Source organism: Chamaea fasciata, unplaced genomic scaffold (assembly GCF_029207755.1).
Source record: "Chamaea fasciata isolate MVZ Bird 193981 ecotype frontalis unplaced genomic scaffold, bChaFas1.0.hap1 SCAF_5, whole genome shotgun sequence".
In the NCBI taxonomy this organism is placed as follows: Eukaryota; Metazoa; Chordata; class Aves; order Passeriformes; family Sylviidae; genus Chamaea; species Chamaea fasciata.
This window is the reverse complement of record NW_027094090.1, coordinates 21955792-21969420: the sequence shown is the minus strand read 5'-3', so window position 1 is coordinate 21969420 and position 13629 is coordinate 21955792. Positions and strand designations below refer to the sequence as shown.

General features: G+C 36.4%; 1 protein-coding gene across 10 annotated transcripts in view; it reads right to left on the bottom strand.

Moving 5' to 3' along the window:
• Positions 1 to 13629, bottom strand: part of CADPS2 (calcium dependent secretion activator 2) — a 285396-nt gene that overhangs the window by 167906 nt on the left and 103861 nt on the right. For all 10 annotated transcript variants that reach the window (XR_010720761.1, XM_066183008.1, XM_066183000.1 and 7 more), the window contains one exon: positions 419 to 499. Coding sequence is in view for 9 of the 10 variants with exons in the window: in XM_066183008.1 (XP_066039105.1) it covers positions 419 to 499 (81 nt within the window). In the remaining variant the exon portion in view is untranslated. The remainder of the gene's footprint in view (positions 1 to 418; positions 500 to 13629) is intronic.

Genomic DNA, 13629 nt, shown 5'->3' with positions numbered 1-13629 from the left:
ATCTAGCAAAAAACCCCAAACCCTCAGCAGTTTTTTCCAAACTGTACTACATCCTGTGAGGATCATTCAAATAATAATATGCCCACACAGAAGACAAATGAAACAGACTGTTATGGTGCTGTTAAAATATCTTTCTGCTTGCTAAGATGTTTTTTTCATCCAATATATAAAAAACAAGGACTTGCTGATGAAAGAAATGTCAGATCACACAGGATATGCCTTTCCAAAACCAGGTTTTGCTTTCTCCCTACTCCAGTTGTCAGATATTCCTCAGAGCAGATAGAAATGCACCCACCAAATTGTTTTCAAACAATCTTCTGCTTAATTTTAGAATCAGAAAAAGAAAACACACATTATGGATCATCCCACTCAATCTCATAGGAAGATATGGTTTTGGTACAAGAAGGCAATCACCTACCCTTGCCATTTGTTCTGCCAGTTGTAGTCGTCCATCTAGTTCACGTCTTATCTGGGCTGCTTGCTCATCTCCATTATCCAACTTGGATAGAGAACAAAAATAAATCCAACTGTGAGAAACACATTATATTTTAACTTTACAGCAAGCCATGTAGCTAAAAAAACAAGAGAAATTAATTTTCATCTTAAAATCAGTGAAACACTAAGCAAATACACAGCCTCGAGGCTCACCAAGATGAAAGAAATATAATGGCCACCATATAGTCAAAGCAGTCACGGTTTCTGAAGGATAACCAGTGCTCCCTTGCACTTTTAATACTAAGGACATACAGAAGAGATACTATTTCTTTATAAAAATAGCAGCTAAAATAATTTCTCCATGAATCAGAAAACTGGAATGACAGCTTGGCTTAGAAAATGTTTGCAAGGATATTTGCTCTTAGTGCCTCAGTTCCTGTATAGGCATATATAGGTATATGGAAGAAAACCATGTGACTATGCCTTCTAAGAATGGCATTACTTCACTCACAAAGCTCTTTTCTCCCAGTATTGCCCAACTGTTCATATCAAGGCAAATCCAATTTGTCAACTTCCAATATTTTCATACCTACAGAATAGTCAGGACTAAACATCTGACTTCTATCAGGGAGGTAATAGGGAAGGACACATTTCTTCACCTGAACAGAACAGCTGGGTCTCAACAGGAATGAGACTCCCCAGTTCATTTTTCACCTGTTTACTTTTTAAGGGCACTGGACGGGAGAGGATGTGAAGTGGGGCTTCAACTCAATGCATGGACCTGGACAGCTGGTTAAGAGGAAAAAAGAATGACACATCTGGAAAAGATCAGCCACATCTTGCCATCTTACCTGAATAACTGCCAAACAAGGACAAAGATAGAGTTGCTATGGAGGGCTCTCTCTGTCCCTAGGGCTAAACACTGACATGTGACATGTTGAAACGACCCTAGTGCATTTAGTATATAGCTAAGATTTAAGGATACCTGAATCACACATGACTAGATCTTAAAATGATTAGCGATGCAAACTGACAAAAACTGGTTCTTTAATTAAATCAGATCTCCAGCTAAAGAACATAAAGTTAGTTTGGCAAATAATTTATTACATTAAACTAAGGTTTTTCAGTGTTGTTTTCACAAAGACTGCTACTCTGAATGCATCATGCCAAATATGTAACACCACCTCCTTTACAATGCTCCTCAGTTAAATCCAATGCTTCTTAAATCAAAGCATTCATGAAAACTAGGATTCCAATTTCAAAAAAAAACCCCCAATAAACAATAAAAAAATACACTATCTAGTGCTTACAGGTCAATTAGAGCAATGTGCTTAATGCAAATTTGACCATATTTAGAAACAGGATGAAAAGTGTTTCACTGCTAGTACAGAAGTGGTAACAGAACATGGAATCTGCCACCTGTGCAATCTGGCATCTTACAAGATCCTTGCAGAAACTGAGCCAGGCTACCAGAAAGAAAGAGAACAAAATCTGATGGCATCCCCAAAAGAGGCTCAAGTTTATACCAGAGTAGAAGAGGGATCATGTGCCAGACTGGAAGAGTTCTCCCACTAGGACTCTCAATAAATCCCCTCGTAACTTGACTGTGAGCATAAATGGCAAGACTATTCTTCATGAAATAAAATGTTTTAAGTTTTCAGAATACAGTTATAGTATTCAAAAAAAAATTCCCAAGTTCTTATTCCTCCATTTCTCAAAAGAAGAGATTGCTTATTGAACTTGTCACTGAAAATACTTCTATTTTTCCTTTGTATTATAATTACATATTTTTGTAATATTTTTTGTTCTCTCAGTATGAAAGCCTGTCCAATATGAACAGCAATTTTGTTTCTCGTTTTTGGCTAAGAGAAGGTCAAAATTATTTTAATAATATACCCCATGACAGGCAATTCCTTGAAAATATCTGCCTGAGGTAATTTCAATGACTGAATTTTGATTTCTGCAAAAAGGAGAGTGTAGGAGAATGGAACAAAGCTAAAACCTTTTCCTGTGTCAATACACAACTTGTATGACTGCCTCCATTATTAACTCATTTGAAGAAGTACGAGATTTTACTTAAAGACTGATTTTACTTAAAGCTATTTTTCCATTTAAAAAAGATCATTCAAGTTAATGAATATGTAACCTAATTTTGAAAATCTTAGCATTTTTTTCCTTAATTCTGCATTGCTTTCCATCATCTCTTTGTACTTGAGTACTAAAAAATGTGATTTCCCTACTTATTATTTTAAAACTTCAGTCTTCTTCCTGAAATACCTATAAATTCTATTGAGTTTGCTGTTTGTATGTAATGATGTTTTGTAAAGTATGCAAAGAAGTCAAAGAGGTGAAAAGCAAAGAAGGTTGCTTTACTTACAGAAAAGAGCCAAGGTAATAATGACTGGTAGTAGGTCATTCACATGTGTCCCAATAAGAACCAAAGTTGTCAAAAATATTATTTTTGCAGTATGCAAAATGAAGTGATAATCAGAAAAACAGTAACCTTGATATCTCATTCCATGCAAGGTCACTCGATCTGTTTTTATTTTAAACTCAAAAAAATACATGGAAAAAAACTTTACAAGCAATGCATTTAAGTGATTATGAATTGTACTCAATCATAATTTATCTACTGAATATGAAGTGAAAATGGCAGAATGATTGAGAAAATTCTGGAAAGATAAGTGGTATTTGGAATTTCTGAGTTGTGTCAATTTTGTTACATAGGGAGACACTTGATAGAACCCATCACATGAGTGGAGAGAAGTGGCAATCATTAACATCAAATGTGCCCTTTTTCTTAATTCCATGTTTAAGGACCAGATTCATACCCAAGACATCTGTGGATATCAAGTTATGACAACCATTGAAGTAATTTTAAAACTCTTAAATAAAAACTAGAAAAGCATGAAACTGCACAGAAATTAATATGAATGTAACAGTGCAGATTCTTCTCAGTATTACAATTGAAATGTGGTTAAAAGAAATCACTACTTTGAAAGGATTTGTAACAGCGGCGTTGTAAAAGGAGCTTTCTTTGTTTTTTCTAAGAACAATTCACATTTATATAGGCATCACACATAATGCTTCCCACTCTTAAATATAAAGTCATGTTTTTTAAAAATTACAGCATAAGAGATTATTGAAGAAGAGGGTTAATAGAAATTTCATTTAACAAAAAACTTTTCAGCTTCCTGCAACAGTAATTGTACCATACCATAGCTATTCACTGATTGCATCAACACGAGAGATGCTTCCCATGCCACTTAAACCTCACATAACCAGTTTGTATTTTAGCAGCTGGGGGCCTCACTACAGAACACTCTACAGACACCAGAGACCTGTTTTCAGTAAATCAGATGCATTAGAAGTCCTGACCAAACAAACCAATGTTTCTCCTAAATGCCACATACAATGCATTGAAAACTTGTAAAACCTAGGCAGAAGCATTGACTCCCCTTTTGAGGGCTAGTTAATTCAGTAGGAAGATTCCCAACCGAGCAAAAGCATGAGTAAGACAAGATTTCCTTCTGCAAAGATGATTATGATTTTTAAAGCTTCATCAGAAAAGTCAGTACTTATGAGTGACTACACTTGGGTGAATAAAAAGTTACTTTGAAAATAAGCGACAGATAATCATCTCTTTTTTTTCCCCCCAGTGATGTTACATTAAAACAGCTTTCTAAAATAAATTTACCACCATCAGACATCAAGCTATTAATTAAAAAATATTCCTTAATGCTTGAAGCTGCCTTTATTTTTTCTCAGCCTGAAAAGGGCAATCATCTTGGAGATGGAATGAAAGCATCGTCAAAATGCAAGTCACCCAACAATTCTTATTAAGGAGATTTCAGTTGCTTATATGTGTGTCCATTTCTAAAAGACAGACTGAAGTTTTCGACTCCAAACTTCTGCTTTAAGGATTTCAGCCATAAGACTCCCTTGCTTCTGCAGAGACAATGATAGACAACAGACAATACATTGCTTTATCCATAATAAGAAAATTGGTTACCATCTTGTCAAAGAGTTCAAGCAGTATCTTGCTTTGAAGTAAGGATCTGACATTTAGCAGGATCCCAGCTGTGAAAATCAGCTCAACTCTGGTCACGACCTTTGAAAAATCACTTTTGCAGTAGTCAAGCTACAAACAGCCACTACCAGAGGCTAAATCAAACTGCATTCAGACACATCTTCAGGTTGTGCTGCCCTCTGTCTTGAATCTGCATGAAGTCAATGCTCCTCAGTTTACCTGGCCATTTGACTGTAAACATATCAGGGTAAAAAATGACTATTCAGAAACATCATGCTATCTTACTTGACAAAATGTTGCTTAATTTTTGTGCCTGAGCAGCACAGAACCGAAATACATCTGTATAAGGGAATATTTCTATATTTTAATAGGTTGGAAAAAGACAGCATACCTTGTGATTTCCATTCCAGTACTTTTTTCTCTTTTTAAATTACTTACAAGGCTGTAATGTACCAGCGTATTTTGGTCCAAAAAAAAAAAAAAAAATTTGTAGACTATAAAAAAATCTGGTTAATGTGCAATTTAAGGTAAAAAAGGTACCAATGCTCCCAGGAGGTGCTGTGCTAAAGTTCCCAGCACACACGTACATTACTCAACACACAGTCAGATACCCTATGACCAAGCAATGAGACCAGATTGTGTTTAGAAGAATACAGAACTTCTGCAATTGTTTTTTATTGTTCTTTACCTCCACAATGCTCAAACTGATAGTTCCTCCATGTGACTATTTTATTACTGCTGTGTTAGCTTCCATGCAGCTTTCTAATTCGCAGTAACATCAACATGAAACTACATATATATGCCCAAAGCATTATAAATTTCTCTACATTTAATGACTAAAATGATGGCACACATATCTAAGTACTTGCTCTTATTTCTGCAACATGAAATTAAAAGTATTTTTTCACTCTGTGTGACAGCAATGTTTGTTTTCCCTTTATAGCTACTTTTTGTCACACACAACCAAGTCTGAGCCCTGCTGAGCTAGAAAGGTTTTTTGCAGATGCTCCTGTGAGGTGACCTGCAGGGTCCATCCCCGACTACTGCCAGACAGCTAAGGTAAAAACTTTCAACATAAACCAAATGGAACAAAGGACTTGGATCCAAACTGTCGAGATAATACAGCAATTAAAAAAAAAAAAAAAGATTTTCTGGAAGCAACTAATGGAATTCAGGAGCTAGGCTGGAAGAGGACAGGGAAGTCCCAGCACTCAACTTCGGTTGTCAATCAAGAAAGCAGCAGGCAGGCAATGGGTGTAGTAGATGCAAATATTGGCAATTTGCAGATCACTGTCATTGCTACTCTTATCTCTGACTCTAAAAAAAGGTTTTGCTTCAGACAGACCTGGCGCCTCTCAGGCCCGCAGGATTTGTTCCTGTGCTTATCTTTACACAGGCAGAGCTGCTTGAAAGGAGCAGACTGGGAAAAGAATAAAGCTGTCTGCAGTGCTAAGGAGCCACTGTGCACTGAACACAAACAGCCTGCAGAGATTCCTAAAGTTTCCCAAGTTTGTGAACCAAGATTAGCAACTAAATATGGGAAACTGGAAGAATCAATAGATTTCAAGTCAGGCCAAAACAGAGCAGCCATACCCAGCTCATGACGGCAATCACTTTTGGACATGAATTCAACAGGACTAAACTTCTGAAGGGTAAGACTGTGATGGAAGTAAATTCCTTTTGCATCATATAGCAGGTAAAAACCAGATTTAATTAAAGGGCAGGATGTGTGGAGCTTTTTTAAGCTACTGCTGGACCTTTTGATAAACCTCCTGCCTCCTGTCTCACAGCAAGACACAGCTGTAAAAGTAAAGAAAATGTCATTGTTCCTCTATTTCAGAGGAGTCTGTGCCATTTAGTTTTAAGATATTTTCTCTTCCTTGTCCATAGATTATAGAGAGGATTAATTAAGATTCATGAAAGAGATCAATAAAATGGTATTTTAAAACTCTCATATTCTCTGCATGCTGTAAACTCCCTATCATGTATCACGCAAATGGCTATGCGGACAGATGACCCAGACTGTGACAGTGAAATCCTGTGGATTTCTCACAGAACTCTGTAGACCACAAATTTTAAAAACTCATTTTCTATGTCTTGCTCTTCCCAACTCCTTTTCCCAGTCAACATACACAAATCCCTCAAAAATCACTAGTTTTGGCAAATATATGGAGAATTTTGTTTTAGAATTTGTGCAACATAAAATCAAGTGAAATGTAAGGGAAAGGATGTCAAGAGAGAGAAAGTCTGAACTGTTAAAATAAAGAGGGAGAAAAGGCAACTACTATTGAAATTATTTCTCTTGTAGAATACAGTAGACATGTTTCCAGCAAATTTTATGACAAAACTCAGCAACCACTGAAACCATTTTTACTTTCAATTTGTCTGCAGCAAATAGACTTAAAAAGGCTGTACAGGTCCAAAACCCATATTAGGTGTTCAAACAACTTCTCCCAATGCACCATCATGCCTCACAGGCTTTTTGTATTGATTTTGCTCTAGTAGAGCACAAGATTGCCTCTCAGACAACTGGCCAAGCTGATCACTCAGTTTTCTGGCAACACAGTGCCCACAAAAAGCTCAAATGTCTGCTAAAATAAGTTTTAGACAAAAGCCTTACTGACTGCTAATTTTTTAAACAGTTTTTTTGGTGGGAGGGTAAGCAGCAGTTTTATCATCATATAAATATTTAAATTTGGATGGAAGGTCTTTAGATGAACAGAGAAAGCAATTAGCATATCACTCTCTGTAGTGTGTCAATATTGTTAAAAACAGTAATAATGTAGGTAAAGAGCAAAGCCAGTCAACAGTCAAATACTCTACAGTGGCTTCAGATGAATAGGAAAAATAAAATCCAATCAAATCAACGTTTTCAAGAACTGTGCCTGAGTAACTTCAATGTGTACATGAGATATAGGATTTTATTCAGAATTTTTTTACAAGCTTCGTACTACCTAAAAAGCTCAAAAAAATCATGTACAATCTCAGATAGTGAGATATTTTGTTCTCTGAATTATTTTTATAAAGTCCTGAATCTGCTTATTTGATTCCAATATTGATTTGTAAGATATCACTTGTACTAATTGCTTGTACTCATTAATTCAACTTACTAGATACTAATTTAAGAAATATGGTTATTATAAAAATATTAAAACCAACCAAAATCTAGAGTCAGGATTATATTAATTATTAAATGAATTAAAAATAATTCAAATTTGTCAAAAATCAACACTGAAAATGATACAATTCAAAAATACAAACTTTTTTTTTAAATCAAGCACTGTCTGGACCCTTAGGCTGTTTCCAAAATAATCAAAGATGAGAATTTAACATGGCCTTTCCTTACATTCAAGTTTGGAAAATAAAGTATATATTTTTTTGAATTTTCAGCACTGGTTAAAATGTCTGTCATGATTCATTTTATTCAGGAACTTCCGATACCAAAATGCGAAGAAAATCTACAATAAGAATTGAAAATAAACAGGAAAGGAAGTACATGCAATATTCAAACTAGTCACAATGTACACAATGGGAAGAGCTAACATAAATCCACTCCGTACAGTACATGAACATAGGTCAAACTTTCACTGTACATTACCAATACTGTTCATGGTAAGACATTAGAAGAATTAAATACACACCATGTATTGATGAGGAAATCTCTATCAAGAAAGTTTATTTAATACTGTGATGTACAGATGTACAATGCAACTTCAATGACTGCTTCCCTATCAGTCATCTTTTCCTACTTGACTGCTATTAACCTTTTAGATAAACTATACGTAGTGAAAAACCTTTTATTAACAGTGAACTTGATTAACCTTGCCAGATAACCTTAGCCTTTATTGTATGTCCCAAATGTCATACATCTTTTACTTAATATTACCATTACTGAAGAAAATTAAAAAATAAATTAACAGTTCAAAATTCATTCTAAGCCAAATTAAAATGTAGTCTTTAATATTTTATTGCATATTTTGATCTACAGGGTTGAACTGATATTTTGTGAACAGGACACTTGGAAAAGTAATGTCATTGCACAGTTAAGAATGAGGTTTTTGTTGGTCTAATTGGATTTGAACACGACCCAGCACCATTTTTGTCTATTTGTGCTGAAAAGAAACCAGAGTCTCCCAACCAGGATTTTCACGAATTTATAGGAATGGTCCTTTCCAAAACATGGTCATATAATTGCTCTGCATTGATTGCTCAAATAAAACATTTTCTATATTTTATTTTATAGGATTTTTTGTGTTCTGATAACCTAAATTCCAAGAGTTGTCATCTGTTTCTTGTCTTGAAAAAATCATGAGAAGTAGTATGTAAACAAATAAACAGAATTCAATAATGCACACATATCACTATTTTGTCTAGATATTGGGATTACACCATTTGAAGAAGTCTGCTAAGACCTCATATTTACAAGGAAAATCACTACCTCCATACTGAGTCTGCTACTAGTTTTAACTCTGACTTAATGAAAAGATCAAAGCTGATGCTTTATTTGGTTCACAGAAGCTGTTAACTAGGCAATGTGGGCATTCAGTGATAAAGATACTCTGACCTAGATACAGATATTTTAAATATTTGTTTATTCACAGCAGTCTGTTTAAGCAACAAGGAGAGAAAAATCTGACAGCAAGTACTTAGACACTTAATGGTCTTTAGCTAGCATTTCTGTAAGTAATACAGACTCTTTACTTAGTCCTGGAACCATTATAATACTTGGACATTACTACCAGCAGATACTGAAAGGGGGAAAAAGGCCCAAATAAAAACAAATTTGAAAAAGAAAATGACAACATTAAACTCCCCCTGAATTTGGTCCATATAGACCAGAATTGTGGGTGTGACAGGGACAGCAGAAGAGATTTTTTGGGTAAAATGCCGAGGCCTGGCTCTTCTCCAAAGCAAACATCTCTAATGATAGTTGTGGAGCCTGAGGAAATGTGAGGCATGTTATATGGTACACCCAGGCAAAATCCTATTAATGTCAAATTATGGACCTCTCCAGCAACTTTTCCAAACCTTTTTGAACCTCTGCCCTCATCACACTTCATGCAAAAAGGTTCAGGACATTTTCCATTTTCAATCTCCTACAAATTTCCTTGAGTGCCCCAGTTTCTGGTGGTCTGGCATTTACTGAGTGAAGGTACACGTTTACCTTACCCACTAACCTTCATAATTTTATAAATTTCAACCATACTCCTTCTTGTGGACTTTCTCAGCTGCAGAGTGATGAGTTTCAGCCCTTACAGTCTCTCTGCAAAAGGCTGATGTTCCATGATTTTCAATGTCACCCTCTAGTCCTCACTGACCTCCCCTACATCCTTCAAAGAGGGAGACAAAAGCTGCACACAATACTGAATGTAAGGAGGTTACCATCAGGAAAATGATGGTACTGTTGTATAAAGAATCTTTATATTGTTGTATAAAGCATCTTGTGGACATGCACTGGTTTGTATCTCCTCTGATGTAGCACCTTAGCTTAGCTACATTAGAGGTACATGAAATCACAACTCGTCATACTTCTGCCCATGCAGTTTTGTGAGATCCTCCTGGAGTTCCCTGCAGACTTATTAGAGTAGATAAAACATTTTTACCTCATCTGTAAAGTCAGAGATTTCCCTTACACTGCCTTTTCCAGGACACAATATATTGAATAAATATGCAATAATTCTCCTGAACAGAATGAACCAGATGGAAACAACACTTAAACTCCCTAGGAACCAATCAAAAGGAAAACGTAAAGAAACCTTTATCCAAAACCTCCCTTGAAAACATCAAGACTGTACCATAAGAACACTGCTAACTTATACTTGGATATTTATGACAGAGTTTGTCATTCGGAAAAAAGTGCCGTGGGGTGATGAGGAGTTCGACCACTGGATGTCTACAGCAGCACTGTTTTTAAACAACAAATATAAATATTAAACTGCAGATTTAGATGTGATTAGAATCACATTAGGATTCAAATTAGTGAATTGGTAGGGGATTATAGAGGAGTATAAAGATGTTAGCATAGCTCAGAAGTGCTACTTCAAACAATGGAATTTTTTGCCTCTCTTTCTCTTGGCATTTGCAATGCAAGAGACCAGTTGAAAAAGCCCAGGTTAGCCCTTCTTACTGGTTGAAATGACAATATTTGGCCACCACTGCTTGGCAGGATAAAAACACAAGGAAAGCACATTATGCTGTGACAGAGGAAGAATAATGATGACAGGCTTTTACTATTTACAGATTTAGTCACAAGAGATACTAAGAACACATCCTTCAGATAAATCCAGGACATAGATGCAAAGAATCATTTTTTTTATTAACAGAAATGAAAACATAAGTCTGTAATATGTCATACTGTAAACGTTTTTGATTTAACTGTATCTTAGTTTTCACATCTGCATATTGGAGTTCAGGGATACCATCAAGACAGACTTTTTGCACTCATAAGTGTTTTCTTTCACACTGTAAAGGTCAAACTTTTCGGTTGTTGCTAACTATGAAAATGCCTTCCACCCCAACTTTGCCATCACAAAATTATGAATATCCACACACAAAATAGCTTAACTTTTACTTATTTTTCTTCACTCAAGTCTTTGTCTTCTTATTTGTATGTGTGTTCTTCCTACAGCTAGGCTAGGCAGAAAGCTTCAAAGGTATTTAAAGAACCTATTGAACCATTTAAATAAAGTATCTTTTAAGTCAGAAAGGTAGGCCCCTAGGTAATCAATGGAAATACAGAAAAGCCTCCAGAGTTATTTCAAGTGCTTAAGCAGTTATCTGTACGCCTACCATGAATACTGTGGAAGTCCCAGCTGCTCTGTTGATCTCTGGTGAGTAAGATGATCAAAGAAATGGGCGTTTTTATTCTCTCTCTCACCTTCCCCCAGACCCTGCTGAAATAGATACTGGCTGTCACCTTAAATACAATTTAGTTTCAGGTTCTGCCTAGGGAATACCCTCCCACACCCACCCTAGGAAGGAAGTGATGGGCCTTAAATGAGTTATGACTCATGTCCTGATCCTCCTTAGAAAAAGTCTTCCACCCTCCTCCTCTCCCACCACCTGCACAGAGATTACCATATCCAACAACTGAAAGATTACCATGCAAATCTTGTTGGTATATGCATATTTATGTTCTAAACTGGCTCACAGTGTTTTCTATTTTCCTGAAGTCATCTTTGCTTCATAAGGAAATCCCCTCTCCTACTGCCTACCCTACTCACTCTCCAAAAATATCATGCAGAATGCATTCTTGCCTTATTAATCACTGGTAAGAATTTCTTTCAGGTGTTGAAACCAAAGGGAATATACCCAATTAGGGCAGTAAATGTTAACTACAATTGCATTAAGCAAGCAAAAGCACCTTGAATGTCATGTAAGTATTTTTTCCAAATAATTAAATATTGTTGACTTAACCAGACAGAATTCAGGCTGACAACTTTCTGTAAATATGATGTGGAGAAGCTAGAAGATAGCAGAAATGGAATCCAGTTTTCTCCCTTTCTGTTCCATTCTATAGCATAAGATGGAGAATATCTTGTATTTCCACCTGTTTCTAGGAGTAAGTGGTGGTGTGATGTATAGATATCTATCCACAAAATAAAAAATCCCAAATAGTTGAGTAAGGACTGAAGAGTAGATTTAATCCAGAGGTTAATGTATAAGAAGGCAAACGTCAGAGTTGTGCTGCACCATGAGAAATTGACTTTGCTATCTATGAAGGTTCTGACCCATGGAGTGAGGCCCAAAAGACAACAGTTTAAGGCTTTTCAGTCTAACAATCTAATTTTAAATCCTCCATGTTAGGTTAACAATCCTGTCCACAATCACATCTTTGCTTACTTGTCACATTGGATGTGTCATCCTGGCCCATCTTTGTTGTCAGTGCCTTACAGGCACCTTTGATACCAAGGTCACATCACTGATGCTCCCACAGATTAAGGGGCAGATGCTGAAAGGCTAAAAGGCCCTCAGGAATCTTTGTACCATCACAGATCCAGGCTAGAAACAAGTATAAAGGTTGGGCCAGCAGATGGGTGCCTTTGTCCAGGATAGGGTGAAGCCAACAAATGACACTCGCTTTGTCTTTCTTCTGGTGCCACCCCCATGACCTGAAGTGTCCAACATGTACTCTTCCCACAACACAACTCACTCGTCTACTTCTGCAGCCAGGGTCCTGAACCAGTTTTCTATATCACCTGCAGAGACAGGGAGCCTTTCTCCTGCTGCTAGAAGTTACAAACTTCCAGCTTCTATTCTCCTGGAAACATGGAAATTGCTAACATCAAACGTGTGAGAACACCAGTTACAGAATGTCTGCTATACATCTTTAAGGCAAAGTAGTTGCTCCAGTATGGTAAAAATGCAATCATCACTCAGAAAATTTTCCCAAAGGAGGCACAGGTGTTTCAGGCAAGATTCTGCTTGCCTCCTGAGAAAAGACACAGTACAGTGAGAAGACTGTGCCAGATTGACTGGAACATGAGTATATAGCGCTCCTAGGAATAAAACAAAGCTTCTCCAGAAATTGTTTATACTTTGGAGGCTCTCTCAGGGATGGCTGGGTACTATTTTCTCTCATTTACGGGAAGTTTAGTGTTCCCACATTAAAAAACCTTGGCACTGCATGACCAGTTAGGAAGACAGCTTATTCAGAGGTGACACCAGCAGTAACTCTTCTCTTACATCGTTTGCAAAGGGATATTTCTCCTGCCTTAGCCCCAGAACACTTACCATACAACACCTCCTTTCAACAGCAGCTAGAAGTTGACAATTCTACTAAATATGTAGCCTCAATTTTATTTCAGGATTTTCCTGTATATAGCTAAAATATCTGGAAGTCAATTTATTTATTAATCATCTCAAGAAACAGATTCCTGTAAGGAAAAAGTGCAGATAAATCCTATTTTCACTCCTCTCTTTACTTTTTCCCAGTAGGTTGGAAACTTTCAGTCTAAGGGTTCCTTTTTTTTTGGTTTGTTTTTTTTTTTTTTTTAGATCTCTACTTATGTTACTGACCAAGGCTATTTTAGTTGGCCTGAGAATTTTTATATAATCCCTGTAGTACTAAAATGAAGATAACCTACCTACAGAAGACCTAGAGAGAGAAACAGGCACTTCCTTGTAAGCATTTCAGAAGTTTGAAATTATGAACACTAATCACA